The 27,620-nt window shown below is 48.2% G+C and overlaps 1 protein-coding gene across 2 annotated transcripts in view; it reads right to left on the reverse strand.

The window, feature by feature from the left end:
• Window positions 1-27,620, reverse strand: part of SEPTIN9 (septin 9) — a 237,846-nt gene that overhangs the window by 176,597 nt on the left and 33,629 nt on the right. The window contains exon 2 of one of the 2 annotated variants that reach the window (XM_014601895.3): window positions 27,350-27,406. In XM_014601895.3, the coding sequence (XP_014457381.1) occupies window positions 27,350-27,406 (57 nt within the window). Of the gene's footprint in view, window positions 1-2,213; window positions 2,950-27,349; window positions 27,407-27,620 lie in introns of those variants that run through there. The other variant, XM_014601896.3, reaches the window with a different exon arrangement.

Here is a 27,620-nt window from a genome sequence, read left to right on the forward strand (position 1 = left end):
CATTTGTGTTGTGTCAGGTAGTTCCCAAGGTGAGCAGGGCCTCTTGGGGGCTGAGCTCTGAGGCTGCTCTTGAAGGAAGTGAATGTCTCATATTGTGTGACTAGGGACAAAGGCTGAAGTTCAGTTTCTTGCCAGCACTGCTGTTACTCCGGCTCCTATTGCAACTCCCCCTCCCCCCAGTCCTGCCTTGCTCGAAGAGGGGGAATATCAGGAATGCAACAGCCATTTATCCTGGGTCCAGATCACCCAGAGATTTATTGGCTCCGTTCTACAGAGCTTCCTCACCCCACTCAGCTGCTTTCTTCTGCCCCCAGGAGAGGCTTGCTGGGCAGTGGCCCAGGGCTGGTATTCTGACACATAGAAACTGTCCTTTGAGTCATGAGCGGCATCCAGGATGCTTTGAAATGGAGCAGGAGTAAGAGCAAGAGTGCAAGCAAGCATGTGTGAGTCCATCGTACTCGCTTTGGACAGCGGGGAGTGCTAGCCGGTCCCACTAATATTAGTGGCCAATACCCTACAACTCCCAGGCTGTGCCCCTCCTAGATGGATCTGTGTCCCAGCTGGCTTGGGCTCTCATCTATCCCCAGTCTTCAGGTGCCAACCAAGCACTGATACATAGACAGCTGGAGTGAGGAGAAGCTTCTGAAAAGATATTTAACTTCCTCATGTCTAAGAGAGCAACAGATGCTGAAAGGTGTCCAGTGCTCTCTGCTTCTATCTTATACAGCACCTTTTGGTATGACAGGGGTCTGCCCAGCCCCCAGATGCGTTGGGCAATGCTAGAATAGCCTCCTTGTTGGATTATGTGGCCCACATTAACCTAGGAATGGGAGCAGCATTCCCTGACCACTGCTTCCCTCCACCCTGGCTCAAACACTTCCTCTCAGTCTGTGGTTTTCTCTCCAAAACTGGTGCCCAGCAGCCCTAGTCGGGAACGCCCCAGAGACTGGACTGCTTGCCTTGCCCCTCCCAGCCACTGCCTCGCCCATGCCAACTCAGAGAGGACAGAAGAACATGCAGGCTCCCGAGCAGGTAAGAGGGGTCCTGCTCAGCACCTCAGTCTGTCCCTCTGCTGTCCAGCATGGAGCAGAGCCAGGAAGAGCAGAGAACCGCCAGCCAGGCTAGACCAGGCTGGGGCTCCCCATGCCATTGCCTGCGGCAGCTCACTGGACACCTGGCCTTCCAAATGCACGTGAACTCCTCTGTTCGAGTCTTCTCTCCTGGCGCCTCCGTGCTCTCTAGGGACTTAGCCCTGTTCTTAGTTTGGCTCCAGCAGTGACTGGATGCTGAGGACACAGCCAAGTTACAGGCCCTGCAAACAGAGCAAGTGCTACTCACTGAGAGATGCTGCCGCTGGACATTGTGCATGCACCCAGCAGGAGTTTGGAGATTGTTTTAGGCAAGCACCAGTAACTGGGATTGGCCAGAAAGTACAGGAACAGTTATTCATTCCACCTCTTCACCCTGTCGGCTCTCCCACTCCCCCATCAGATACAATTTGCCAACAAGACAAAGCACAACTGAGTTAACTTCATGAAATCTGCCCCTTTTCCAGGGTTATGTAACCAGCACAAGCTCTTGAGGGGGAAATGCCTGTGTAGCCATGAGGCCCCGTCCTGGAGTCTCCTGAAGTGCAACTGATTCTCTGCTTGGCGATTACAGGCATTATTGGAGGGCAAGAGAGGGGAAGATACGGTCTTTAGCACAAGCCTTGGCAGGCAGAGAGAGCTCTCAAACCGCAACACGCAGCCAGGCAAATGAAGGAGCCGACCTCTGCAATATAAATGCAACCTCACGCCAAGAGCCAGGAGATTTTTCCTCTCTCTCCCTCTCTCCCCGACTGCAAGCGCTGAGCTAACAGCCTCAGCATTCATCCCCCCTCATTCGGTGCGGGAAATGGGAAGAGCGAGAAAGACTCAAATGAAATCCAGACCCAAACGGCTTCTTTCTCCCACACCCCCCCGTGCTCCTGCTGGAAGCTCTGTCTCCCTCATGGACTGAGGGGGAGGAAAAAAAATGAAGGGAAAAAATGACAAAAATAATAAAAGAGGGTAACAGCAAACAAATCATCATCATAATAATATTTAAAGGACTCTTGGAAATCCAACCGGAGCTTGGCTGTTTCTTTCCTTAATCTGCAGAAGCTACAGGGTGAGTGAGGGGCAGGCAGAAGAGAGGGAAACTACAGCATATAAAAAGGATCGGTAGCCTACCTGAAATCCGGTCCCTCTCCATTACTACAGGATATATTTAGCATCCGCGTGTCACGGCCGTCCCTTTTTTCGGTGGTGTCCCCTTCTTTCACCCACTCTCCCTCCCTCCTTTCCTTGCCTCCTCCTCCTCTTCCAAAAAAAGCTCTTTGTCTCGTCTAATTTCTTCAATCTGTTGCAATCATGAATGCATCCAAATTACCACATTTCCATGTGCGGATCATATGTTTGTGCTCCAAACTGAAGTCGCTTTGTCTCTTTGAAATGAAAAGAAAGGGCAAGAGAGAGAGAAAGAGAAAAGAAGAAACAAGGGGTGCATGACCCGAAAATTCAACAACTCCCCAAAATATTCCGTCACGCGCAGATGACCGCAAAGCCCAAGTTCTCTGTCAGACAGTCTTAAAGGTACAGCATGAAAATCTTCAGGAGAACATGCCTGTCTCCGCAGCTGTCTCTTAATATCCACCAGAAGATGCTTTAGAGAACTTGGTTCCTTGGAAAACCCGAGTGAACAACTCGCGCAGCTTCTCAAATCTCTCCCTGCTTCCTCAGTCTTATTTTGCTGCTATTTCCTCTATCCCCTCCTCCTTCCTTGGCTACAGCATTTTAAAGAGCTAAGATCCTGCTTCTTCCCCCACTCAGCCAGGTCTGAAGTTTCGATTCATGCATAAACTATTCCGTTGATGAAGGCTGACTTAATTCCCAAGCAGAGCATCACGGGCTGTCTGCTACCAGGAAGGACCCGATGGCCGCACACGATCGCTCTCTCACTGGAGTCCTGCTGGAGAGGTTTACTACTGAATCTTGGCAACGAGTCCCTGCTTTGCCTTTGCATGAACGCCTGGCTTCTGTGCCCTCCCTTGTTACACAAGTGATAAGAGAAAGGATTTCTGCAGCCAGCTCAAAACTGATAGTGAAAGCTTTCCTTCAAGCACTCCCAGCCACGACAGGATTCAGTGACTCCCCTGTCATCCCACAATGAAGCCGAGGCAGGCGTTTTTAAAGCACCTTTCATTTACTAGGCGGTGACATGATATGTGCTGGCAGTACAGAGTAAATGGAGCTGCCATTATGAGCTCCTGTGCAAGGCTAGGCATTGGAGCCTCTTCTCTGGAGAGTGGGATGTGGGGATTGTTGGCACAGACGCTAGAGCTACAGGCTGCTTCTCATGAAAACTTCCATGTGGAGGGCTGCCAGAGATGAAAGGAAGAGACTCGAGCTTGACACCTTTCTAAAGCCAGCACTTATTACATGGCAGCAACATCAGCACTACCAATAAAGCCAAGTCCTCTGGTGGGACTTGAACTTAGGGCCTTCTTGCTTAGTAGGAAGAGTACCAAACTGATGTCTTCTGGAGTTGGAACACTAGAGACACTCCCCACAGCCATGAGTGGCCCTCTGAGTAGGGTCTCCCCTCCTGGGCTTCATCAAGGACATGTCAAATGGTGAGTATAGGAGTTGGATTCTTGGAACAAATCCTGGTTCCCCTGCCACATTTACACAGGCTGTTATCAAAGCCACAGAAAGCTCGTTCCACCAGACACAATGGCTCAGATGACACTGGAGTCATCCCTATCACTGCAGCATGAATCTAGAGCCAGGGCCCGGTGGATGGTACTAAGTGATGAAGCACATAGGGCATCCACTGCCAATCGGCCACGTCATCCAGCAGCTTGTCCAAGAGAACAATTTGCTAACTCCTATTGATTGCCTTGAGCCATGAGTCAACAAGCCAGCTGTGAGGGCACCAGCTTCTTTCCTCAGAGTGTGAATGCAAGAGAGCCAAGGGGGTGTAGGAAATGCAGCTGGGTAGGAAAGGGATACCATTGTTCCAATTTCTGCCACAGTAGCACACAGCGCTGGTGCTAAGCACCACACACCCACCCCCTAACCAAGTCTCTACCCTCAAAAGCTTGCAATCTATATGGAAAAGGATGTGTATTACAGCTGCATTGGCATCCGGCACTTCCCCCATAGTGATGTGTATTCCATAATCAAACCGTTATCTATCCAGATGAGTAAGTTTTCCACAAAAGAATCTGTGCATTAAAAGAAACCTGTTAAGATGCATACCATGGTTTATAAGAGCCAAATCTATTCTGCACTGTTTTTTGGCTGCAACACTAAAAATACCCCCAAAGCTACACACCTCCCAACACAGTTGGGGCTGGAATCTGCTCCATGCCAAGCCAGAGAGGGGAGCAAAGGAATTGCTGTACAGGGTGAGGCCGGGGGCCCAGCGAGCTCCACATCTTGGGGCCACTGCCAGCTGCTTCAGAGAGAGATGCAAAGAAGCCTGCAGGAGTCAAGACAGGCTAACCAGTCCCCAGGGGAGGTTTCTTCCAATCTCCGACAGCAGCTGGCCCAGGCCCCATAGGGGAAGTGCTTAGGTACCGTCTCAAACTCGTATTTATTCTTTTATGACTTTCTATTGGACCTCTGGATATTCTTATTGCCTACATAAACAGTGAGGGCATTAACAAGGGAACAATAGGTGATGTTTTTCCATGCACAAATAGCAACCATATACTTCCTGTCTGAAATACAACAGGTGCAGTACTCAGAGAAGGAAAACTCCTCTGAGAGATGCAGAGCTGCATACAGCACAGGATCCAGCGAACTGCGTTCCACGGGGCAGCTCTTTATTTCTTTATACAGTAAGCCAGTCAGGGGCTCCAGAGGAAAGGATAAAGCTCAGGGGAAGTGTCAAGAGAGGAAAAGGGTGAATGGAAAGGAAGGAGAGATTAGGGGCAGCCTGTGGATTTTAACCCATCATGATCTGGCCAGCTTGTGACCTGCCAGTCTGACACATTATTTCCCTCAGGACCTGCCTACCCAGTTGCACGTGGGAAGCTGGTCTGAGTGAACCAAAGGGATGAATTTAATTTTACAGTATGAACTCTCGGTGTGGATGCTCTTATTCAAAATTAATGGAACTTTTAATTGGGTTTGGTTTAATTTATTTTATAAGTGAATTAAGCTAAACCACATTAAAGCCACTCTAACTGTGTAATAGAGCAGCCACTCAGAGGTTTACTATAGTTTAATTAAACAACTATAATTAAGCAAAGATGGGATTTTGATTAACTCTCCTGAAGATGCCTGTGCAATATTGCCACAGCTACGAGTGGCAGAGGCACTTCTATTCCTTTGCTTAAAAGGGAGGCGTGGGATTTTCTGCAAGAGATTCTCAGCACTTTGGAATTGCTTTCTGGCCTTCCTCCTCAGGTCTGCAATAGCCTAGATACAGGATGCTCATTGCAGCCTGCTGAGGAAGGCTGGAGATAGAAAAATGCAGGGGATGGGGGATAAGGAGGGTGGTATTTTCCTTCTTGGTATCAAGGAGTTTGTTGAGTTTTGTTTGCATTACTATTTGTACTGTACCAGGCAAAAGGGCTTCAAGCCCTGAATTGGTGTTTTATGAAGCAGGTAGTCTATAAATCTAAATAAAGCAGAACAGCCTACCCAGTCATTTCTAATGTTGCCTGTTAGTGAAAACACATGCATTTTTGCAGCCAAAATATCATTGCTAAGGCTACAGTTCAGCAAAGCATTTTAGAAGGCTCTCATCTTCAAGCACATGTTGTTGAATATGTGATGGATCCAACCATATGCTCAGATAAGCATTTGCTTCCTTAATCTTTATATATTGGGTGTGCTGAGCAGGGCTGAGATGAGGGCTGGTCCACAGCTAATTCACATGAACCTGGACCCCAGCCAGCACGGTCGCTAGTTATGATGGACTGCAGACAAAAGTGAGGCAGTGGGCAAGCAACTGCAAGCAGGACAACAAAGCAAATCCAGCTAGACGCTTGAGCTGGGGTATTACACACACACACATATATAATATAGGGAATACAGGAAAAACACAGTGGATGTATGTATGCACACACACACTCTCTCTCTCTCTCTCTCTCTGTGTTTTTCCTGCCTGAGTTGAGAGACCCAGAAGCACTTTGCAAGGCAATGAGCTGGGTGCTGGCAGCACAGCAGCTCTGTGGACAAATAAAGCAGCCATTATGTGGTCAGCAAAAGCTCATACACAGATTTAGACAGTGAAGCCCATTTCATTAAGACAGGCACTGGTTAACCTCCCTCAGGGTATTCAGTACTCCAATTCTTTCATTACCACCTGGGTGGCTGCCACAGGTGGGGAGTGGGAGCACTGCTGAGAAACACAGGTCCAATCCAACTCTAGCTTTTATAGCCTGCTCACCATAGCATCTGATACACCGCAGAGCTCAGATCCCCCCTCATTCTGGTTAAGGGAAGAACTGTCCTCTATCCCAACTGGTGTTCACATGGCAAAAGTCCTAGGGTTACAGCCTAAGCTTTGCAAATCTAGGTGCTTTGGATGCCATGTCAAGTTAATGGGATTTGGACACTTAATCATAAGAGCAGCTTGGTAAATGCCATTATTGTGGGCTCTCCTGGTCTCTAGTCTCAGAGCATTTGTAGGACTCACCTGGGTAGGACAGCATCCATCAATCCTATCCTCCTGCAATAAGGCTCCAAAGATACCATCCCTCCCAGAGACTCTTGCCACTTTCTCAGTGAAACCACAGTGCAGACTCCAAGCCAGCATGGGGATCCTATGATATGAACTGGTATGAGAGCAGGCAGCACAAAATCCCAGGCCCAGCAAACAATCATCCATACTTCCTTTTCCTCCTTCTGTTACCAAATTTTAATTGCTGCTTCTCCTGCCCTGGCACCTGGGCCACTTGGGCCAAAGGAGTACCACATTTCAGCACATGGAAGTCAGGTCACTAGGATGCACTACAATGAGTAGCCTCAGGGGTTCAACTTAAATGGACTCCCAATATAAAAAAGCAAGGGGAATTGCAGGCATGACCTAGGACTTTTCTAGCATCCACACAACCAAAGCATAAGTAGAGGTTCAGTTATCTACTGGACTCTCTCAATCATCAGTAGTGCTAGGAGCATGGGAGGAAATGAAAGGATGGGCAGGCAGGATGGATACAGAAGCACTGGCCCGAGTCAGCCGTGTGCAGTAGAATACTTCTGGCTCTAGAAACACTGAGCCAGCTCCACTCCATTAAGGCTGTGCCCATTTACACTTGGCCTGAATTTAGTCCAGGATAACCAGGACCTCACAACAATCCCTAAGCATTTGTTCTAAGAACCCATCTCCTACATCCACCATTTGACATGTCCTTGATGAAGCCCAAGTGGATGTGCCACTCAGGGCAGGGGGAGCGTCTCCTGCCTCCCACACCTCTGCCTGCAGCAAAATCTTCTGTGCCAAAGCTGACTGATCACTGGGGCTCCTCGGTGTGCTTCTGAAGGGGTAGTTGTTCTGCTTTAGAATGGCCCAAATTGCACCAGGTGGCAGGGAGTTAAATATATATGGGAAAAGGCGATCCCACCCCACATAGTTTTTGCCCCTCTACTTCTAGTTATTCAAGCCAAATTGTGAACTGCCCTGTCCACTCGGTGCCAAGCAGTTCCAGCACGTGGTTCTTACAGAAGTTTGTTTGTCAAGTGCTGTTACTTCCCTCCCAGGCTATTTCCATGTGAAAGCCTACTTGTCTGAAATAGGGAACATGCACATATGCATTCTCCATTCCTACCCTCCCTGCCTCTAAGACCACAAGCATGCCTGGGACAGAGTTTATCAGACACCAGGGTATGGGGGAAGGGGAGTATGTTTTAATGGGAACCCATGTTAAAAATGTTGGCAGCCTATCTCTGCAAGTCCCCAGGCCCACACGGCTCATTTATTTGATGCACACGTATCTGTTTCTGGTTCCGTTCCTGCTGTTAGGAGGGGGCCGTGCATGTCTATCAGCAGAGCCCCTAGTTAGAGCTGTGTTCCGCCCTCACCGAGTCTCCTCCTGAATCCATTCAAACGGCAGGAAATCCCCAGCATATCCTCTCTGGCCTTTCTGCTGGTGCTGTAAAAACTCACGCATTGTAGTATTAATAGCAGCTGGCAATGCGGAATGAAAAGGGAGGCGGCCTGCCTAGACTCTCAGCCTCCCAGTAGCATTGACTGTTGGAAGAAACGGGAGCTCTTTTAATTCCCCGCCACAGCTTCCCTCCCCCTGCTGCCCCCATACTTATTCTGGGTTGCCTTCCCATCCCCCACCACACCCCATGTCCTTTCCACACCAAAACAGGGAGGCACTCAGCGTTCTCAAAGGCTACAGCACTTACTCACCAAACTGTCAAAGGGAACAAAACAGCATCCCAAATCTGATTACACCTGCTCCAAAACCTGGCCCATGACCTAGGCACGGTGAACAGCACCCTTCTCATCTCTGAGCCAGGTTACTGCAACAGATCCTACCTGGAGAAGCAGGTGACGGCCACTGGAGAACCAGCAGCCCGTGCTGTATTCAGCAGGTTGCTGCCATAGCAAAGGTGCAGCTGAGGGCACAAGGCTCAGAATACTCCCAGTTCATCCCTAAATACAATGCCCTTTCCTGTTTTTTAAGGAACTTCTTAATAAGTTAGGGTCTTGGTTAAATTACGGGCTCCTTCCCCTCTGGAGCCCTCTACAGCAGCTGCATCCAACTGGAATCCTATGGCAGTCCTGGACTGGTACTGGGCAGTACATCTCACTGTACTGCTTTTGTTAGGACAGTGCAGCAGTGGCGAAGACGCTACAATAGGAGGTTTCTAGGTGCATTATGTGCAGATAGCTCTATGAAGTAGCCTGTCAGCTGGTGTAAGTCAACATAGCTCCACTGAGCAATCAGAGATACCTTGCCTTACAGTAACCAAACATCTAGCCCCCGAGCTGACTTGATGAGATCTGTTTCTTGTTCTTTTCAAGAACAAACTTTTGGGGGGCCCTTTCAAATGGCCTAGAAAAGGGTCAATAAGAGGGCTGCTTTGAGGTGCCAACCCTCCCACAATCGTGCAAAACCCGCTCTCACTTGGACTGCCCGAAACACTAAGGCTAGGGCAGTTCTCCCGAGATCATGATTCAAATAGGAAAATTCTTCAGGGCAGAGACTAGTCCAAGGACTAGAAAAGAGGGAAGCCATTTGTGAGCTCATCTTCTCTAGAGCCCACACAAGCCACGTTCATGGTTACCAGAATTACTTTAGGGAGCCTCAGTGTCTTGCAGCACAGTTAAACATCTATGATAGCTGCCCCCCCGCCCCAGCTCCATGACAGTTTTCCCATGTGAACAACAAAGCCATCTAACCAGAAGTACAAGGACACAGGGAGAGACGCTGCCTCTCCATCTCTTCAGCAGCCCTGCTAAGAGGACAAATTTAGCAGTGGGTAAATCTGTGCTCCGTGCCTGGGATACAATTAGGGGTTGCAGTAACCACGAGCCAGCAGGAGGACGTTCCTGCCTTGCAGGCTCAGAACATGCCTGTGGTGGGCAGCCAGAAAGCTTTCTCCAAGCTGACCAAAGCTCTGGAAATTGCCATCTACCCAGGCGGGGACACAAGACAGCTGAGGAGGAGGAGGTTTGCAGAACCCATCTGCTGGTTTGACATCTGTGAGCCCTTGCAAATGCTGCGGACTGCTGCTTCAGGATCAGAGAGGCCATGGAGAGCAGTCGGCACAGACAGATACACTCAGACCCCAGCGAGAAAGTTCTGACAGCCGCCCGGTAATGAGCGCCAAGCAAGCCCATGCATGCAAATCATGTAGTAGCCACACTTGCCTACTGATTGATGCCAGGAAGCTGGTCCTCTTCACACCTGACCCTCTTCTTTCCCCCGGCCAAATGCCTTTGTTCTACAGGGGAGGCGAGGGAGTCATGCTTTGCCTCACTCCACGCCTGGACACATGCAGACACAGAGGCAATATTGGAATCTTCTTTCCAGGACCTCCGAACACCTTGGCTGGAAATATTTCCTCTCTCCTTCCCCAGACACTAGAGCAGCCTGAAGCCTTGCTTGTCCTTGTGTGTGTGTGTGTGTGTGTGTGTGCAAAGCAGTTCCCAGTGCCTTCAACTGGACTACATCCCTTCCAACCCCCTCCGGTCAGGGTTGTTGCGTTCCTCACTGGATACATGTTGATGCTGGGAGCCTTGATAATAAACTTCTCTCTCTCTCTTTTGCTCTTAGAGTCTCTCCGTGCATCTCCTGAAGGGGAATTGTGTTTTCCCCTCCTGCGCAATGGAATGAGACTAACAAAGCAAACCAGACAAAACTAAATTCCATTGTCCTTTCCCTTCTCTGCTCCCCCACCCCCACCCATCCCTGCTGCTGCTGCTGCATGTGATGCTTGTTCAAAAGGGCGATAGCCCAAGGAGTTTCCTCCAGAGAGCAGCGGGTACAGAGACAATAAATAACCTTTTCTAGGGTCTGTCCAAAAACCATAATGCTTTGCAGTATTATAGGGCCTTTCATCAGGGGAACTCAAAAGATTTTTCCAGCACTCGCGAATAAAACCACGGTAAGGCAGATAAGTATTATCAAACCCAGTTTTCATGTAGGTGAGCACGGCTTCAGAAGCACTGTGCTGCTTCATTGGAAATCTCTGGAACGACAGGCAGTAACTGGTGTAACTGGGAGTCAGCATCCCTGAGCGGTGAACACGGCACACGTTTCTGGGCATACCAGCAGCACTGACCCAGCCGTTAGAGGATCCAGTCCACAAGCAGACCCCCATTGTGCTAGGCCCCAGATGTAGGCAGAAGGAATCCCTGCCCCAAGCAGCGCAGTCTAAACAAGACAGATAGACAAAGAGTGGGAAGAAGGAAACATTAAGAGACTAAGTGACTTGTCCAAGGTCAGGCAGGAAATTTGTAGTGGAGCCAGAAACCAAAGTCTTTTGGGTCCCCGATCACTGCCTTCACCCCAAGGCCACCCCTCTTCTCCCAAGCAGCTGTCCTTTCTGTTGCTTACTTCATTAGTCCTGTACCGACACAGCTGAGTGTTTACAGCATGTCGAGTACCAGCAGCATGCTACAGGAGAAAGCACAAGCCCAACCTGTGTATGCGACTAGCCCTGTGGACATTCTGAACCTGCTGCAAGTAGGCTGGCATTGGACACCCCACAGATGAGATGCCCAAGGGGTCAAGGCAGGACTTACCACAAAACACTCTGCTGCCAACTCTGTATCATGCCCCCCAGGACTTTGCAGCATGGGAGTTTAAGGCAGGCAAAGACAACACCAGAGGTGACGAAGAGCAGTTCTGCGCCCTGGGTGGCAGCAGCACACAAGGCAGCGCCCAGGGCTAGTGCCCTGATTGCTCCCCTTTAGTCATGCTACTGCGCAGTACTGACAAACTGTTCCACACATGCAGGATGCAAGAGGTAAAGGGCTCCCCAGAGATGCTACAGAGTCAGAATGAACAGACTCAACTCCTCTGCATTCAAAAAAGCGGCAAAGAGAATTTGCTCCTGTCATCCATGCCAAGCCACTTCCATCCCCCAAAGCCTCCCTCTTTTGAATAGCTGTTTTCCCAAATACACATCTGTAAATTAACCTCTTTTTGCCTTTTCATAGATTCATAGATGTTAGGGTCGGAAGGGACCTCAATAGATCATCAAGTCCGACCCCCTGCATAAGCAGGAAAGAGTGCTGGGTCTAGATGACCCCAGCTAGATACTCGTCTAACCTCCTCTTGAAGACCCCCAGGGTAGGGGAGAGCCCTTGGGAGCCCGTTCCAGACCTTGGCCACTCTAACTGTGAAGAAGTTCTTCCTAATGTCCAATCTAAATGTGCTCTCTGCTAGCTTGTGGCCATTGTTTCTTGTAACCCCCGGGGGCGCCTTGGTGAATAAATACTCACCAATTCCCTTCTGTGCCCCTGTGATGAACTTATAGGCAGCCACAAGGTCACCTCTCAACCTTCTCTTGCGGAGGCTGAAAAGGTCCAGTTTCTCTAGTCTCTCCTCGTAGGGCTTGGTCTGCAGGCCCTTGACCATACGAGTTGCCCTTCGCTGTACCCTCTCCAGGTTATCTGCATCCTTCTTGAAGTGTGGCGCCCAGAATTGCACGCAGTACTCCAACTGCGGTCTGACCAACGCCCTATAGAGGGGAAGTATCACCTCCCTGGACCTATTTGTCATGCATCTGCTGATGCACGATAAAGTGCCATTGGCTTTTCTGATGGCTTCGTCACATTCTGATGGCTTCGTCACAGAAGTCACACATTTTATTCTCTAAATGCCTGTTGTACTGAGTCCACAATCCTTCACATCCCCATGAGCATCACAGACATGTTGTTGTCATGATAAATTGCATGTTTTTAGGGCCTTGGAGCCCTAGTCCTGGACCAGGTCTCTGCTCTGCTCAGTGATGTGTGAACAGAGTCAGAGACTGACCCTTGATACCTTCCTGACTCCCTGTATCACCCTGGGCACCTGTCAAGCTAAACCTGCCCATCTAGCCAAGGTGTGCCAGAGTCACCCATGACATTAAGGACCAACCAGATGTACATTAAGGAGACTAATAATCAAATATGCTGAGTACCTGTCCACTACAAAATACTAAAACCAGGCCCCTTTAAGGGGAACCTAAATGTCACTAATTGCTCCTAAACCTCTTAGCCTCATGCATGTAAAATCCAGACACTGGGACTCCCCCCAACCTTCCCTAACCCAGTACTTGCAGATCATTGGACACCTGGAGTAAGGGGCCTTTGTTGCCTTTTTCAAACCCTGTTTTTATTTTACTTGAGCACAGTCATAGATTCATAGATTCATAGATGTTAGGGTCGGAAGGGACCTCAATAGATCATCGAGTCTGACCCCCTGCATAAGCAGGAAAGAGTGCTGGGTCTAGATGACCCCAGCTAGATACTCATCTAACCTCCTCTTGAAGACCCCCAGGGCAGGGGAGAGCACCACCTCCCTTGGGAGCCCCTTCCAGACCTTGGCCACTCGAACTGTGAAGAAGTTCTTCCTAATGTCCAATCTAAATCTGCTCTCTGCTAGCTTGTGGCCATTGTTTCTTGTAACTCCCGGGGGCGCCTTGGTGAATAAATACTCACCAATTCCCTTCTGTGACCCCGTGATGAACTTAATAGGCAGCCACAAGGTCGCCTCTCAATCTTCTCTTGCAGAGGCTGAAAAGGTCCAGTTTCTCTAGTCTCTCCTCGTAGGGCTTGGTCTGCAGGCCCTTGAACATACGAGTTGCCCTTCTCTGGACCCTTTATTAGTGCAGGGACCAGGCACGTGCCAGAGCCCAAGGATGAACGGGCACCGTGGTTTAACCCTTTGGTGCCTGGAACAAGGATTTCTTGTGTAGCCACACTACCGAGAAGCGCGTTTGTGCTGATGGTACACACACCGTAGCCCAGCTGGTGGTCACACAATAAAAAGTGAAGCTTGTGCTTTCCAGGATGCTACCTTCCTCCCACACTCCCCACTTGGGGTCCAACGAGGATGCACTGCATGCCTGTCATCAAGGAGTCCAGAAGGAACCAGCGATGCATGAGTGTGTGGATGCTCTTTGGCAGAGCAATTTATGCAGCTGGTGCATCCTGCTGGGTGCATAACACAAAAGAGAACAGAGACCACCCCAGGACATGCAAATGATCTCATCTAAGGACAGTTTAACTCTTTTTCTGCTGAGTCAAGGCAAAGATCAGAGTGGGTGTACAAAAGCACATGCTTTCACCAGTATCACAGTAGCAATCCTTAAGCCTTTGATCAAAGCTCTTGCAGTTTGAATTCTAACTACCCAGCAGTTCTACAGGTGGTTTGCAACCTGCCACTGCTGCTCCAACAGGGGCTCTGCTTGGATCAGCTTCCTGCACGCTTCATTTGTCAAGTCTCTTGGGTCTGCCACAAGAGACTTGGGAAGCCGGCTACAGCAGGACCCTCTCGTGGGTTATTACGGACCATTCCTGCTTCTGGACAGACTGAAAATATTGTAACAAAGGTCCTGACTGCAGTGTTTGGTTTGGTTGGGTTGGGTTAGTTTTTTGTTGGGTTTTTTTGGGGGCAGGGGAATGGAGGTGTATAGTGAACTGGGAAAATGACAGTGTTAAAAGATGGGTTCCCCAGAACTTCTGGCCAAAGGGCCAGGAGCGCCTTCTGCTTTGTTTTTGCTATACTGACATGTCCAGTCCACTTCCTAAGGTTGTAGCTTGAGGGTTAGGCACACCGAGTCCTCTTCCTCACTTTGCCATTAACTCACTCTGTGGCCTTGGAAAAATCCAACAAGCTTCTATTTTCAGAAGAAGCAGGCACTCATTTTGGATTGCTGCCATTTCTGGTTGCCCGATTTGAGAATGCCAAGGCCTAAGCACCACGACTCCATTCGCTCAGCAGTTCTGACTGCCAGGCCATGCATATTTATACACCCATAATTAGGGCATCCCAAACGCTCAAACATTGTAAAAAAACCTTTGGCCTAAAGTTCTTTGATCCTCCATTTCTTCTCCATACCCGACATCTGTAAAATGGAGGTCAGGAATCACTGTCAGGAGAATCTTTCATAAGGCAGTACTCTCTCCCCATTGCAACTTGACTGACTGCACAGTGCGACTTCCCTTGTATCCACAGAATCACACCAGGGATGACTTTGGTCCCAGATGTGCAATGGAGGTTGAGACCATCAGGAGAAAGAGCTAAAGCAGAAGTGTTAAAGTTACAGCCCATGGAGCCAACATTATCTGGCCCCTAATGCTGGCCTCACATGGGGCAAGTCCAGAATCCCATTCCCTTCCCCCCACAACTGGATCCAGCACCTGCAGCACCCACTCTGGCTGGTCCAGGACACAAGCAGTATATGGCATGGGTCCCATAGCAGGTGCCATGTGTGGTGCAGTCCCAGACTGCCCAGAGTAGGTGATGGATCCAGCTTGAGGGATGGGGAAACTTCCATGGGGTCACCACATGGTAGATTCAGCACCTGCTCCAACCAACCCGAAACTCATGCTGCCCATGGAGACCCCCCTCGACCAGCTGCATGTGGATATGGACACAGCAGACACCATGGACAATGCAGTCCCAGACTGCCCAGAGCAGGTGCCACGGGTGCTGCATGTGGTATGCAGGGGGAGGGGGAAATGCGTCTGTAATCTCTGACCCTGATTCAGTCCATGGAGCCAGTCCCGGGCCACTCCTCTGGCCTGCAGGGCAGGTGGTGTTATTATTCCACTTCTTACCTCCAGCTACAGAGAAGCCTGGTTCCCCCTCCCTGAAACTGTAGGTACGCGCAAAAAGTTGCTGGTACCACCATGCCACAAACCATCCCAGTCTAGGGGTTTTACACCAGAATAAAACTCCTTTGCCAACACAGTATGCACATGCATGCACATACCCACCCACCCCTTTTCTATAAGCAGAAGCAGCTTCACTGAGTAAAGCATTGCTCCATCTGTAACTCCTTGAAATTGCATGGCAAGAGCAGCATCTCTGATAAGGAGTTGCCATACCCGTGAAATACTATCAACTGTTTCAGTGAAGGCTCACATAAATTGAGCCACTTCAGACGCACAGAATTTTAGTGAAGAAAAATTTTAACGGGGGCATGGGAGCCTGGGTTTCTTTGGCAGTTTCATTAGTGAAGGATTCCCTTGGTGCTTAAATATTTTACTAATGTTTCCTTTTGGTTCCAGATGGGTTTTCCTGTAGGCAAGTGACTCCCCTCCAACTTCTGTGGACAGGAGCTGTGACTCCTCAGAATGGTGCTCACTCTTGTCCTGCATTAACCTCTCCTATTCTTCCTCTGCTGGGTGCTCCTCACAGCTGTGCTGATGTCATTCATTGTGGCAAACTGGAATTTTACAGCATCTGCTCAGAATTAGAGACAGAATCAATATTTAATTTTTTCACCAACTGTGGTGAAGCCTTTGAACTAGGCTGTCTAGGCACCACTAACAAGAAGATTCTGCTCCATACACAGCTTTTTAGACCCCCTTTTCCTTCTAGCCCATCCAGAGTAAAAAGCAAACAAAGGGCTCAAGTAATTCAGTGCGATAGGCCTGGAGCATGTGTCTTCTTGTCTTGTGGCTGTTAGGAGGAGTTTGACAGCAAAAGCTAAACATCTCTGATGGAGATTTCATACCAGCTAGTGCCCCTTCTAATACAAGCCAGATCATGGGCCTTGGGCTTTGCGCTTCTCTAAATTATGCACTGCGCTTCCAAGAAGCCTCAAGAGTCATTGTGGTCGGTCCTCAGCCAAGTGCTGATGGTGCAGAATAAGGGGACATAGTATTGCCTCTCTTGGCAAGACTTGCTTCGTCTGAAGGGCTATGCCAGCCTGGCACTGCAGCTGGGTTCAGTGTACTGGCTGGCTCAGGGTTCGGAAGCTTTACAGTGATACAAGAACCTGAAGCAGGGAAGCGAGAGGCACCTGTTCCTCTCCAAACTCCTCTGGGTGCTTTTATGAACTACACAGCATTGGATTCAGAGAGAACAAGCTTCCCTGCATCTGATTCTGACTACTTTCCCTCCTTAAAGGCATTCGCCTCCCTTACAGGATGTATGCTCACCTACTCCCAAGCAGCACCCTGCTTGAACGAATCCTAAAAAAACAGTGCTCTTCATCCTGCTACATCATGGCTGCTAGGGAGCTTCCTGTCTCCGAACAAGAGCCAAATAGTAGCCCAGAAGGACAGAGTACAGAAAGCAGCTGATTGTCCAGAAGGAAAATGGTGTTCCCAGGATGCAGATTTTCTTCACTTGGAGTAGCTTTGAGGCTACTTGTTGACCTGCCAGGCATCATATCCTCTTGTCTGAGTAGCAAGTGTCTGCAAGTATTTTCTTCACAAGGCTTCCTCGAGTAGAGTCTTAAAAAAGGTCAGGAGGGGCAGCCTCCATTTAAAATGCCACTGCAATGAGAGCCAAGGCGACCAGGAGTGCAGCGCTTCGGTATTTTAGGCTGGAATCTATAAATGTAATGACAGACGGGAGTTTCTTGTAGACAGCTTCCCCTCCCCCCGGCATGTACTCTACCTAGAGGGAAAGTGCCCGTTTCCAAATGCATATTAAATACAGACACATTACTCAGACTGATGGACTGAGTCCCACGTTCTAATCATTAGGTGGCATTGCCAAACCCCAAACATTTGTATGTTCCTGGGATTTTCATTAAAGGCCCCACCAAAACCCTGTGGAGAAGTCATGTCTTACAATGCGCTGCTACTGACTGTGGCTAACTAAACTTGAAACTCATCCATCAATCTTATTAGCAATACTCTCCCCACTGAGCTTGCAAATGAATCTCAAGCTGGCAGAAAGGGCGAGAGCGGGGAAGGGAGGGAAAACGTGATATGTTCTTAGGAGAATATGACACACAAGACTATTCAGTCTGCCATACCTTAGATAGGGGATGGCCAAGATGGATGTGAAGGAAGAAAGCCAGGTGCTGCTACCAGTCCTGGATCACCCCTGAAGATCCAGCTCACCATCTTTCAGGGACGAGACCTTATTCAATCCTTTCGCAACAGTTACAATAGCACCTTCACCGAACGTCTGAGTGCCTTATACGCTTCAACTTATTTAGCATCACCTCATTGCATAAGGAGCTGGAAGGTGCTATTATTTTCATTTTCAGATTGTCTGTGCCTCAGTTTCCCGAAGTGACTTGCCCAATGTTACATAGTAAGCCTGTGGCAAGGTAAGAATTTGAAACCAGGTCTCCAAAAAGTTCAGGGTACCATTCTAACCAATGGCATCTTGTTTCCCTGTCATTCCCTGGACCCTAAGGTGCCGGGCTGCATGTAGGTATGTAGACCACCCAAGAGAAAATAAGGAGATGGTCATAGGTCTCTATTCTTATTGAAATCAGGGCCAGAGTTTCATGCAACTGGTACCCAAAATTGGGCCCAGACCTCCACGTACTTGGCATTTCCACTGCCCTCCATGGTCAATGGATTGAGCTCTTGTAAAAAACCTAGCTCACCTGGGTGCAGCAGTTCTGGAAAGGCATCTCATATTTTCCTCTGTTCAGGATGGCCAAGATCAGATCTGTCTGGTCAATAGTTTTAAATGAAACATCACAGCTGCCCCATTTACCCTTCATAGGATGAAGTGCTGTTGGGTGCAAGACCAGATGTGCCAAGAGAGGAAATCTGCTCTTGAAATGAGGGGAAATTGAGCTGCTGTTATATGGAGTCATAAACATTTACCGCAGTGTAAACCAAAGCCCAGACCCGCTCATTTGATTTTCAACTTGACAAAGTTTATTAGAGTTAAAAAGGCGTCTTACCAGAAAGAGCAGGGAAATGTATCATTAGAGTCTAGGAAAACACGCTGGAACAAATAGGCTGTGTGTTTCAGTTTACAGTCCAGGCTCCGTTCCCTTGGAGCATTACCAAGCCCCCTTTCTGCCTTTGGCTATAGCTGTACAAGCACATCCAGAGGTACCGGAGCCGGAGACTGTGGCACATGCAACAAACCAACGTGCACTAGATTATAAAACCTGACTGACAGCCAGTTTGCCAGGGTCCCAAATGGGAAGCCAGTCTTACCCAAAATGGAGGATTTGCACAGCAAACCATATCACCCAGACTACAGTCACTAGCACTCTGCATAGGAGAACCATTTTTAAAAGGGATTTTTAGGGCTTCACAGCTTGGAGTATGACACAACGTGCCATTCCACTCCCATTTCCATATACAGTACCACAACAGTTTGACGCAAGAGCAGAACGTCATCACACAATGATGCAGCCTCAAGGCTTGAAGTACTGCAACATCATGGCATGATATCATGGCAACAGGATGTGCTCGTTCATTCTGAAGAAAGCCATGTGCACGCCCTTTGGGGACAGCCCGAACCTGAACACTCTGGGGTGTCCTTCGAGTAGTTGCACAGTGGCCTTTAGCAGATGTTAGGGTTAACTTGAACCAAAGCCCCAGTTCAACAAAGCACATAAGTAGCTCCATGCACTATATGAACTTAATTATTTTGCTGGATTGAAGCCCAAGTCACTGCTTCAGGAACCCACTTTGCATTTCCAGATCTCTCTCTGAAGGCTCTTCCTTGTGTGCAGGAAGAGAAGGCTAACCTCAAACACCCCTTGCAGACTACAAGGGTTGGAAAGATGAACAGACACATGCAAGAAGGCAGAAAGGGGGAAAGACCATAAACGTGTGGTTTCCTTGGGCGGTATGTGTTGTATCAGAAAAGACAATTAAGAATGGATATTATGAGGTGTCAAAGGGAAAGGGTGGATTTCTCGATGGTACATGCCAGTTTCAGAGATAAGCATCTCTGAATTAATAAGAATTAAATACATTTTCCAGCATTCTGTATTTGTGAGGGAAAGAGAGAAGGAACAAAACCCCCAAACCACACCAAAGCAGGCCATTGAGAGAAGATGGGCAGCAATGGGCAGAACTCAAGGTAGCTGGATTCAACCCAGAATTACAAGCAGAGGGGCATATCTCAGAGCCCCTCAGGATGTCAGGGCAGCAATGACTGAGTTCAGGCAGTGCAGGGGCCAGCAGGCTGCAGAGATGATGAGACCACACTAAGGACACAGGAGGAAACCAGGTCTGTTAAAAAGCTTCTTGATCATTAATCCAGTCCTGGAGAACAACTCTTTCCTTCTATTAATGGAAACATTATAGGACAAGCCATGCCAATATGCAGCCATCAGTTCTGCCTTTCAAGGACCCAATTTCAGTAATGGAAGTTGCTGAGCACTCCATTTATGTGAGGGTAGGTCTGGATGTTGCTTAAAATGATGACAAAATGCTACCTTGATTGTGGGATGATCAACTCTAGTGCCAAGGGTACTCAGCACCCTGCAGGTCCTATTGTCTATGTAAAAGTCCACGATGGTCTCTAATACTTAGCCTCTACGCGCTGAGGTCACCAACAAGTAAGGGTGACAATAGGCTGTTACAGATAGTATTGTCTAAGGCCTCACTCAGGATGACATACAAAAAACTAGAACTCTTGGTTCCAAAATGATACCTTTTATTAGACCAACTGGAAAATGGCAAGAAAATTGTCCTTTTCTGCAAGCTTTCAGGATCAAAGTCCCTTTGTGAGGCTCTGGGAAAAGTGTAGATGGCACAAGATGGTAAAAAGTCCCCATAGGTAGGAAATAAACTTCATTTTTGCACAGAGGGAGCTGAAGATGGAAGTCTGTCTCTCTGGGTCCATGAGAGCGTCTTTGGGAGCTGTGTTGAGTAGCTCTTTGATGTGTTGATCAGGTAGAATTCCTTCCCTGAAGGTGTCAGATGGGAGGCAGGGAGGTAAAAAAAAACTTCTTTGTTGTTCTGCAATGAAGTTTAAAATCCAAAATTGGCTGAAATTTGGCATCTTCCATGTTTCAGGGGTGTACTTGGTAGCCGTGTTGGTCTGAGACAAAAAGACACACAAAAAACTGGAACTCTTGGTTCCAAAACAATACCTTTTATTAGACCAACTGGAAAATGGCAAGAAAATTGTCCTTTTCTGCAAGCTCAGGATGAGGCACCACTGTGCTGGGTATCAAGGAAACAAGTACTGGAGGTGCTCCTGGCCACAAGCACTGGACAATCTGAGAGGAGAGGCAGCTGACCAGACAGAGAACTGTTCAAGACATTTTCTGTCATTGGCTTTGTGCAATGCAGAGCTATATCAACTTCCCTTCAGCCACCCCCTCACTGGCTAAGCAATATCTTGTAGGTCTTGTAGCAGAAGCAGATGCTTTTTGCAATGTGAAGCTGTCTTCTAGGATGTATGGATCCGTGGCTGAAAGGAAACTACTGGGAGCTAGGGCTGTGCGAGGCTTTGGACCGTGCTTCGGATCCAGAGAAGCTATGGATGCTTTGGCGTCCAAAGCAGCATGTCTGGATCGAAGCACTGGCTTTGTTAGGCTTTCTGAAGCAGTTCAGAGCTTCCGAATTGCTTCAGAAAAGCTTCGGAGCTGATTTGGAGATCCAGCCATAGAGTATAATGGGGAATCAATGAAATATCTATAACTTTGTTGGTTTTTGTCTGATTCAGATGAAATTTGCAGGAGTGGCAGCCTCTGCTGAGACCATGAAGCCTGCCAAGTTTCAAGAAGATCAGTGTGGGGGTTCAGGGGGAACTGCACCCCAAATTCTTGAAAGCAAAACTCATGTCATGTCTATGTGTTACACCACAGGGAGGTGAAAACTGCAGGGGTGGCGACCCCTGCTGAGGCCACAAAGCCTGCCAAGTTTCAAAAGGATTGGTGCAGGGGTTTGGGGGGAACTGTACCTCAAGCTGCTGACAGGCAAAACTCATAGATAACCCTGTGTGTGTTAAGACGCAGCGGGGTGAAAGCTGCAGGCCTGCTAGCCCCTGCTGAGGCCACAAAGTCTGCAAGCTGTGGGTGCAGGGGGGTTCTGGGGCCCTGCACCCCTAGTTGCTGGCAGGCAAAACTCATGACATGGGTGCTTGTGCAACTGACTGTGTCTATCTTGGGGCAGTTGATGGTCTGTATTGATTATTTCCTCTCTGTACTCTGTGGTTTTGCAGGTGTTAATCCATGTTCGTTAACTCCTTATGTAGTAGCTAGGTACTGTTTACTGATCTGGTCCCTGAGTGAATCATGATTAATTGGTAGCTGGTAACAGAGTAGCTTAGCAGCCAGGCCTGCAGTAGTGTCTCCCCACCCTCACCTCCAGTGCCCCAAGACGGACACAGTTGCACAAGCACCCATGACACGAGTTTTGTCTGTCAGCTGCTAAAGGTGCAGGGCCCCAGAACCCAGAACCCCCCCCCACACCTATCTCCTTGACAGCTGGCAGGCATCGTGGCTGCAGCAGGGGCCACCATCCCTGCAGCTGTCACCCTGCTGTGCCTTAACACACACAGTGTCACACATGGCACGAGTTTTGCTTCTCTGCAGCTTGAGGTGCAGTTTCCCCAGACCCCTGCACTTATCTCCTTGAAACTTGGCAGGCTTCATGCTCTCAGCAGAGGCTACCACCCATGCAAGTTTCATCTAAATCAGGCAAAAAACAACAAAGTTATAGATATTTAATTAATTCCCCATTATACCCTATGGCCAGATCCCCAAGGTGGCTCCGAAGCTTCAGAGCCGCTTTGACCAGATTGAAGCGGGAACCTGGTCCGGAGCTCTGGATTGGATCCCTGGCACCCAAAGTGGCTGGATCTGAAGCCGGATTGAATAGCTGCCTACTTGCACAGGCCTACTGGGAACCACTGCCTTACCAGCAATTTCATGGGCCTGTTAAGCTGGACAGACTGACACCTGAAGAGTTACAGTGAAACAATGACCTGTATTTGCAGACTCACTAAAGCAGTGGTTTCTCAAGCGTTTTAGACTTGAAGCACCCTTTGTCAGACTTGAGGTACCCTTGGAAAATGCCAGCTCTTAGTTTTCACTCCATTTTTAACAACAGAAAAATAGAGCAAATCTTCCGTTACAAAGAACTCAGAAAGACCACAACAGGTCAGAAGGGTTTTAACACTGTGGAATCCTATTTGAAATCTCTGGGCTTATCTTGTGAATCATGTTTGTATATCTGCAGTGCTAACATAGCATGGCACCCCATAACACCCTTTAAAGTCTCTCAAGGCACCCTGGCTAGGAATCACTACACTAAAGGCCTGACTCAAAGCCAATGGAGTCAATGGAAAGGTTCCCATTGATCTCAGTGAGCTTTAGCACAGACTCCAAAGGGACAGCATTTCTACTACACAGCATGGTGAGTTTTCAGGAAGCACTATGTCAGCCCCTGAAAGATGTCCTATGGAGCAGGGATGACAGGAACATTGGAGCTGATGCCAGTGAGAAACTCCTCCCATACCCACATTGATCCCTAGAGGGCCCATTCCCATTTCAGTCCTTTTCCCAGAGTATCACTAGCTATTCTATTCAAGAAGAAGAAATGGCTTATTTTAAGGCATCCACTTTGTATATTCCAAGTGGGATTAATGTACAGATCCAAAGGAGGCCAACTATAAATACACCATCTACAGGTTCTCCTGCCGGATGCCAAATATCCCAGGCCTATTTTTTTGGAGATAGAGTTTATGGCTTTTATCCAAGGAGTTATAAGCACATGAACTGAAGGGTAAAATACAAAATAAGGAGCTTGTTACACTAAATAGCCGTGGTGCGCTGAAATGCTCCTTCAGCAAATGTGACAGTTTCAGAGATTTTCATTGGACCAACACTCCTATTGGGTCTCTTCAGTTCCATTTTAACTTTTGGTGGGTGAAATATAACTTTTTTTGGTAGATCTGTCTCTCTATCTGCCATTTGTCAGAGTCATTTCTATTGTCTCTGGTCTTCTCTGGAGCAAATGGGATCAAGATTTGTGATGCAACTTCTTGTGATATAAAAAGGGCAATCTGCAGCAGATTGCAGAAGCAGGAAGCAGAACAGCCATCAGGCAGAAGGCACAAGGTAGAATAGTTGATCGGGTAAGGGGAAGTGTATCAGGATGGCACTCAAGGAGGGTGCGGGGCATAATCCGTGGCATGCCTGACAAACAGGTAGGCCCCCGCTACAACGCAGCCCCATGGCACCAAGACTTGCATGGAGGACAAGAGGTCACAGTAAAGTAAAAGGAGTCAAGCAACAATTTGGTCCCCAGCCCTTGCGGACAGGAATGGTGGCAACAATTAGGCTAACACTAAGGAGAGAATGAGAGTCAGCAGAGTGCCCTTGTTGCCAAAAAAGCTAACGGCATACTGGGCTGCATTATCAGGTATGTTGTTATTCCCCTCTATTTTGCACTGGTGAGGCCACATCTGGAGTACTGTGTCCAGTTTTGCCCCCACCCCCAACTACAGAAAGGATGTAGAGAAATTGCAGAGAGTCTAGTGGAGTGTGACAAAAAATGGTGAGGGGGCTAGGGGACATGACTTATGAGGAAAGACTGAGGGAACTGGGCTTATTTAGTTTAGAGAAGAGGAGACAGAGAGGAGACTTTATAGAAGCCTTCAACTACCTGAAGGTGGGGATTTGAAAGAAGATGGAGCTAGACTGTTCTTAGTGGTGGCAGATGACAGAACAAGAAACAATGGTCTTAAGGTGCATCAAGGGAAGCTTAGGTTAGATATTAGGAAGAACTTTCTCACCAGGAGGGTAGTAAAACACTGGAGCAGCTTTCCCATACAGGTGGTGGAATCTCCATCCGTGGAGGTTTTCAAAACCCATCTAGACAAAACTTTGGCTAGGATGATCTAGTTGGGGCTGGTCCTGCTTTGAGCAGGGGGTTGGACTAGATGTGACCTCCTGAGGTCTCTTCCAACCTTATGATTCTATCTCATTGCAGACTCCAAGATAGGGCAAGTCATAGCTACATCCTTCCCAGTGGGGAGGAAGCAGCAGCAATAGGCAAGAAAGGACATTTAAGGCCTATACAAGGTAAGCAAACTTTGGGACCATGACTCTATTCAAGCCTCTGGGTGGGGACATCAGTCATGGCAAGGAAAAACCCACATTCAGATGCCTTCAGAGCCCGAGAGAAGAGCTGCCAAACCAAACATTCCAGACTGATCCACTGGCTTCATATTTCCCTCATTTATTTCACAAAGGGGAAAACCTACATACACACACATAAATTCATCCTTTCAAGCAGCCTGGGTGACAAAGCATAAGCCACGGCCATTTTCAGAGCTAGGAATGGGGTGGGGGGGAGGAGGGGTAGCGAAACTCAGCCTCGGGTCTGTGTGCCAGGCAGGGAGGAGGTTTCTAAGAGCAGCAGCACTAGGAGCACCCAGGGTTTGGCTCTATGCCCCTTGGATCAGGTTTAAGAATATCCCAAACCCAGCAGAGTCAGGGGCTCTTTGAACATGAGCATTCAGGCCTGACAAGCAGCCCTGCAACTATAAACAGCTTCAGGGCATACTTGTGGAAATGGGCCAATGGAGGCTAGTCCCTGCCAACTCTCACCCCTATTCCAGAAGGAGCTTCCAAACCATAAATGCATGCGGTAGGAAGCAGCTTAGAAGCAAGACCCATGCCCGGTCCTTTGGCAATCCATCCGAAAAGCTCCATACCCCAGAGCTGACACCCTTCAGAGACATTAGCAGAGTGCTCAGTTCAGTCATGAAGTTGCAGTAAGCCACTATGCTGAAAAAGATGAAAGCCTACACTCAAAGGGAGAGAGAAAGGATTGCATTCCTACTGCTGGCATGAAACCTGCAAGTGGTGCCCTGGATGCAACAGATCCTAGCAAGGCTGAACAGGAGACCCTTACAAAGCCAGATTCTTCACCAGTGAAGACACCGCAGCCTCCTGCAGGTGTGTAGGCCACGACCCCAACAGCAAATGCTATTTCATTTGAGAAACAGAACAGATCTTTCTCCTTTTTAAAAGGAGTAACAGCTGTCATCAGAGTGATCTGGATGGCAAGCAACCATTGATCCTTTCCTGGTAGTGGTCAGTGATGCAGCAGGCTAGCAGCACTGTAGGAGGAGGATCTGTACTGTATACAGTATGCTGTACACACACTGTAATGGTGCAACTAGCTGGGACCTGCCTGCCTTGTACTACACATCCCTCCGGGCAGTAGACTAAACTACTCTCTTGACATCCATTCACTTGTTTCACTCTTATCCATCTTTGAGTCAGAGTGTGTTGCCCTGGGCATGCACAGTACCACAGCCATGGAGCTCAGAGCCGGGCTGGAGCATATAGGTATTACTGGAATATTAATAACTGCTGAACTTCCAGGTGGCATCTTGCTATAAAAGCAGCATGAGTGAACACTGCTAAAGTTTCAGTAACTGTTTCTAAAGGACCTTTCTTTCAGCATTTTTGTACTGCTTTACTAGTTAAAAGAACGACTTTCATCATCCCACGAGTTTTCAGCCCATCATCAATAAGACACAAAATGTAAAATACAGAAACAGGAGCTTATGTCTCTAAGCATAAGCTAACATCATGAACAACTGCTTGGCACAGGTACTGATAATCCCACAAGCCTCCTGGAGACAGAGTTGGAGAGCAAAGCTTCTCTCCTACCATCTCCACCTTTTGGAGGTGGTTCTTCTGCCTATGGCAGTGGGCTGTTGAAGGCTCCAGGTAGCCATGAATCCCTGGTATGGTGTTAATGCATCTGGGGATCATTTTTCAGATGTTGGGATTTTGGAAAGGCTCACAGAAAGCATATATTTATTGTATTTGGATCTCTTACATCAGGCTGGGATCACTTGCATGAAAGACTGGCCTAAAAACTACGCACCTGATACTTCCACCAACAGTGCCCCAAAACACTATGAACCAGTTACAGGAAGGATTTCCTTTTAGGTTTCTGCAACCCCTCTCCCCCTGCCACGTACCATATTAAAAGATTTCCATCTTCTCTTCCAATTGTTTCCACTGATCTCCTATTGAGCCCCAAAAGCCATCAATCTTTGCAGCTCCAGTACTTTGGCATACACAGCACTTTAGATATGGTTAGACTTAGACACTTGCCGACATGGACCCCACTACAGGTAAGGGAGCCTTCTGAGCAGATCCAACCTGCAACCAGATCCACTTGGGATCTGGCCAGTCCCAGGCCAGGCTAAATGTCATGATCCTTTCTAGCCTTAAAATAAGAAGAATCTAAGTACCTGCTCATCCTATGCTAAATCCAGTGCTGCCTTGTTTGCCCCACGATTCCTTAATCAGGCTGGGCTGATCCCACTCAGCAAAGATCAGCAGGGCCCCAGAAGCTCCAGAGCCTACGGACAACCAGCCACATTGGCCCCCAAAGCACAGACGGTTCAGCAAAGCAACACATAGCTCAGATGCTGAAAGTCTCCAAAAGGGCAATGAGCAGGATTTGCAGTAATGAACCTGGAAAACACCTGTTCTGAGAAAGAAACCTCCCACCTGCTTCCTCCTGAATGGGAAACAGCTTAACTAAGGTCCAGCTGCAATTAGGAGTGTAATTGCAATCACAAACACACATAACACATAAATCTCCACATCCTATAAAAAATAATAACTGAGGAGAGTGAGAAAGCACCATTAATTACTGAGGTCATAATTCAACGTCAGGGCATTCATGCTTTCTGCTGGTGAATGTCAGACCTCCTGATTTGACGTGGAGCTTTCTAATTATTCTCACCAGATCTATTATTCAATAACCAATTTTGCACTAATTCTACATTACTTTCCATACAATGTAGGGAGGCCCCTCTTTGCATTGTTAGCAACCAGACAATAGATTCCTTGGAAGCACTTTCTTTTGAGCGGTGCTTGATGGAAGGTGGAAGGGCTGATCGCCAATAGGTTGCCACGAGCATCCTTGTGTCTCAGAATGGATATTAGAGGAAGACACTTCAGAAGCATTGCTTAATGCAACTTACTTGGACTTGTTGGGTCACCCGCTTTCCGAAGTTTCCCGCTGGAGGTCCTGGTGGCTCCTAGGGCAAGAATGAAAGCAATCATTAGGTTCAAGGGTAACTAAATGGCACTCATGTTAGCAATGGCATGTGGCACAGCAGCCATGCCAGGACACCAGATTTGTTAAGCCACGCTCCTTCTTCTAGTGACTTTCTATGTTTAGGAAATGTCTCAGGAACCATTATTGAATGGGAAAAAATACACAAGAGAGAACCTTGATCTTTCCCCAGAGGC

Source organism: Alligator mississippiensis, chromosome 8, assembly GCF_030867095.1.
Source record: "Alligator mississippiensis isolate rAllMis1 chromosome 8, rAllMis1, whole genome shotgun sequence".
NCBI lineage: Eukaryota > Metazoa > Chordata > Crocodylia > Alligatoridae > Alligator > Alligator mississippiensis.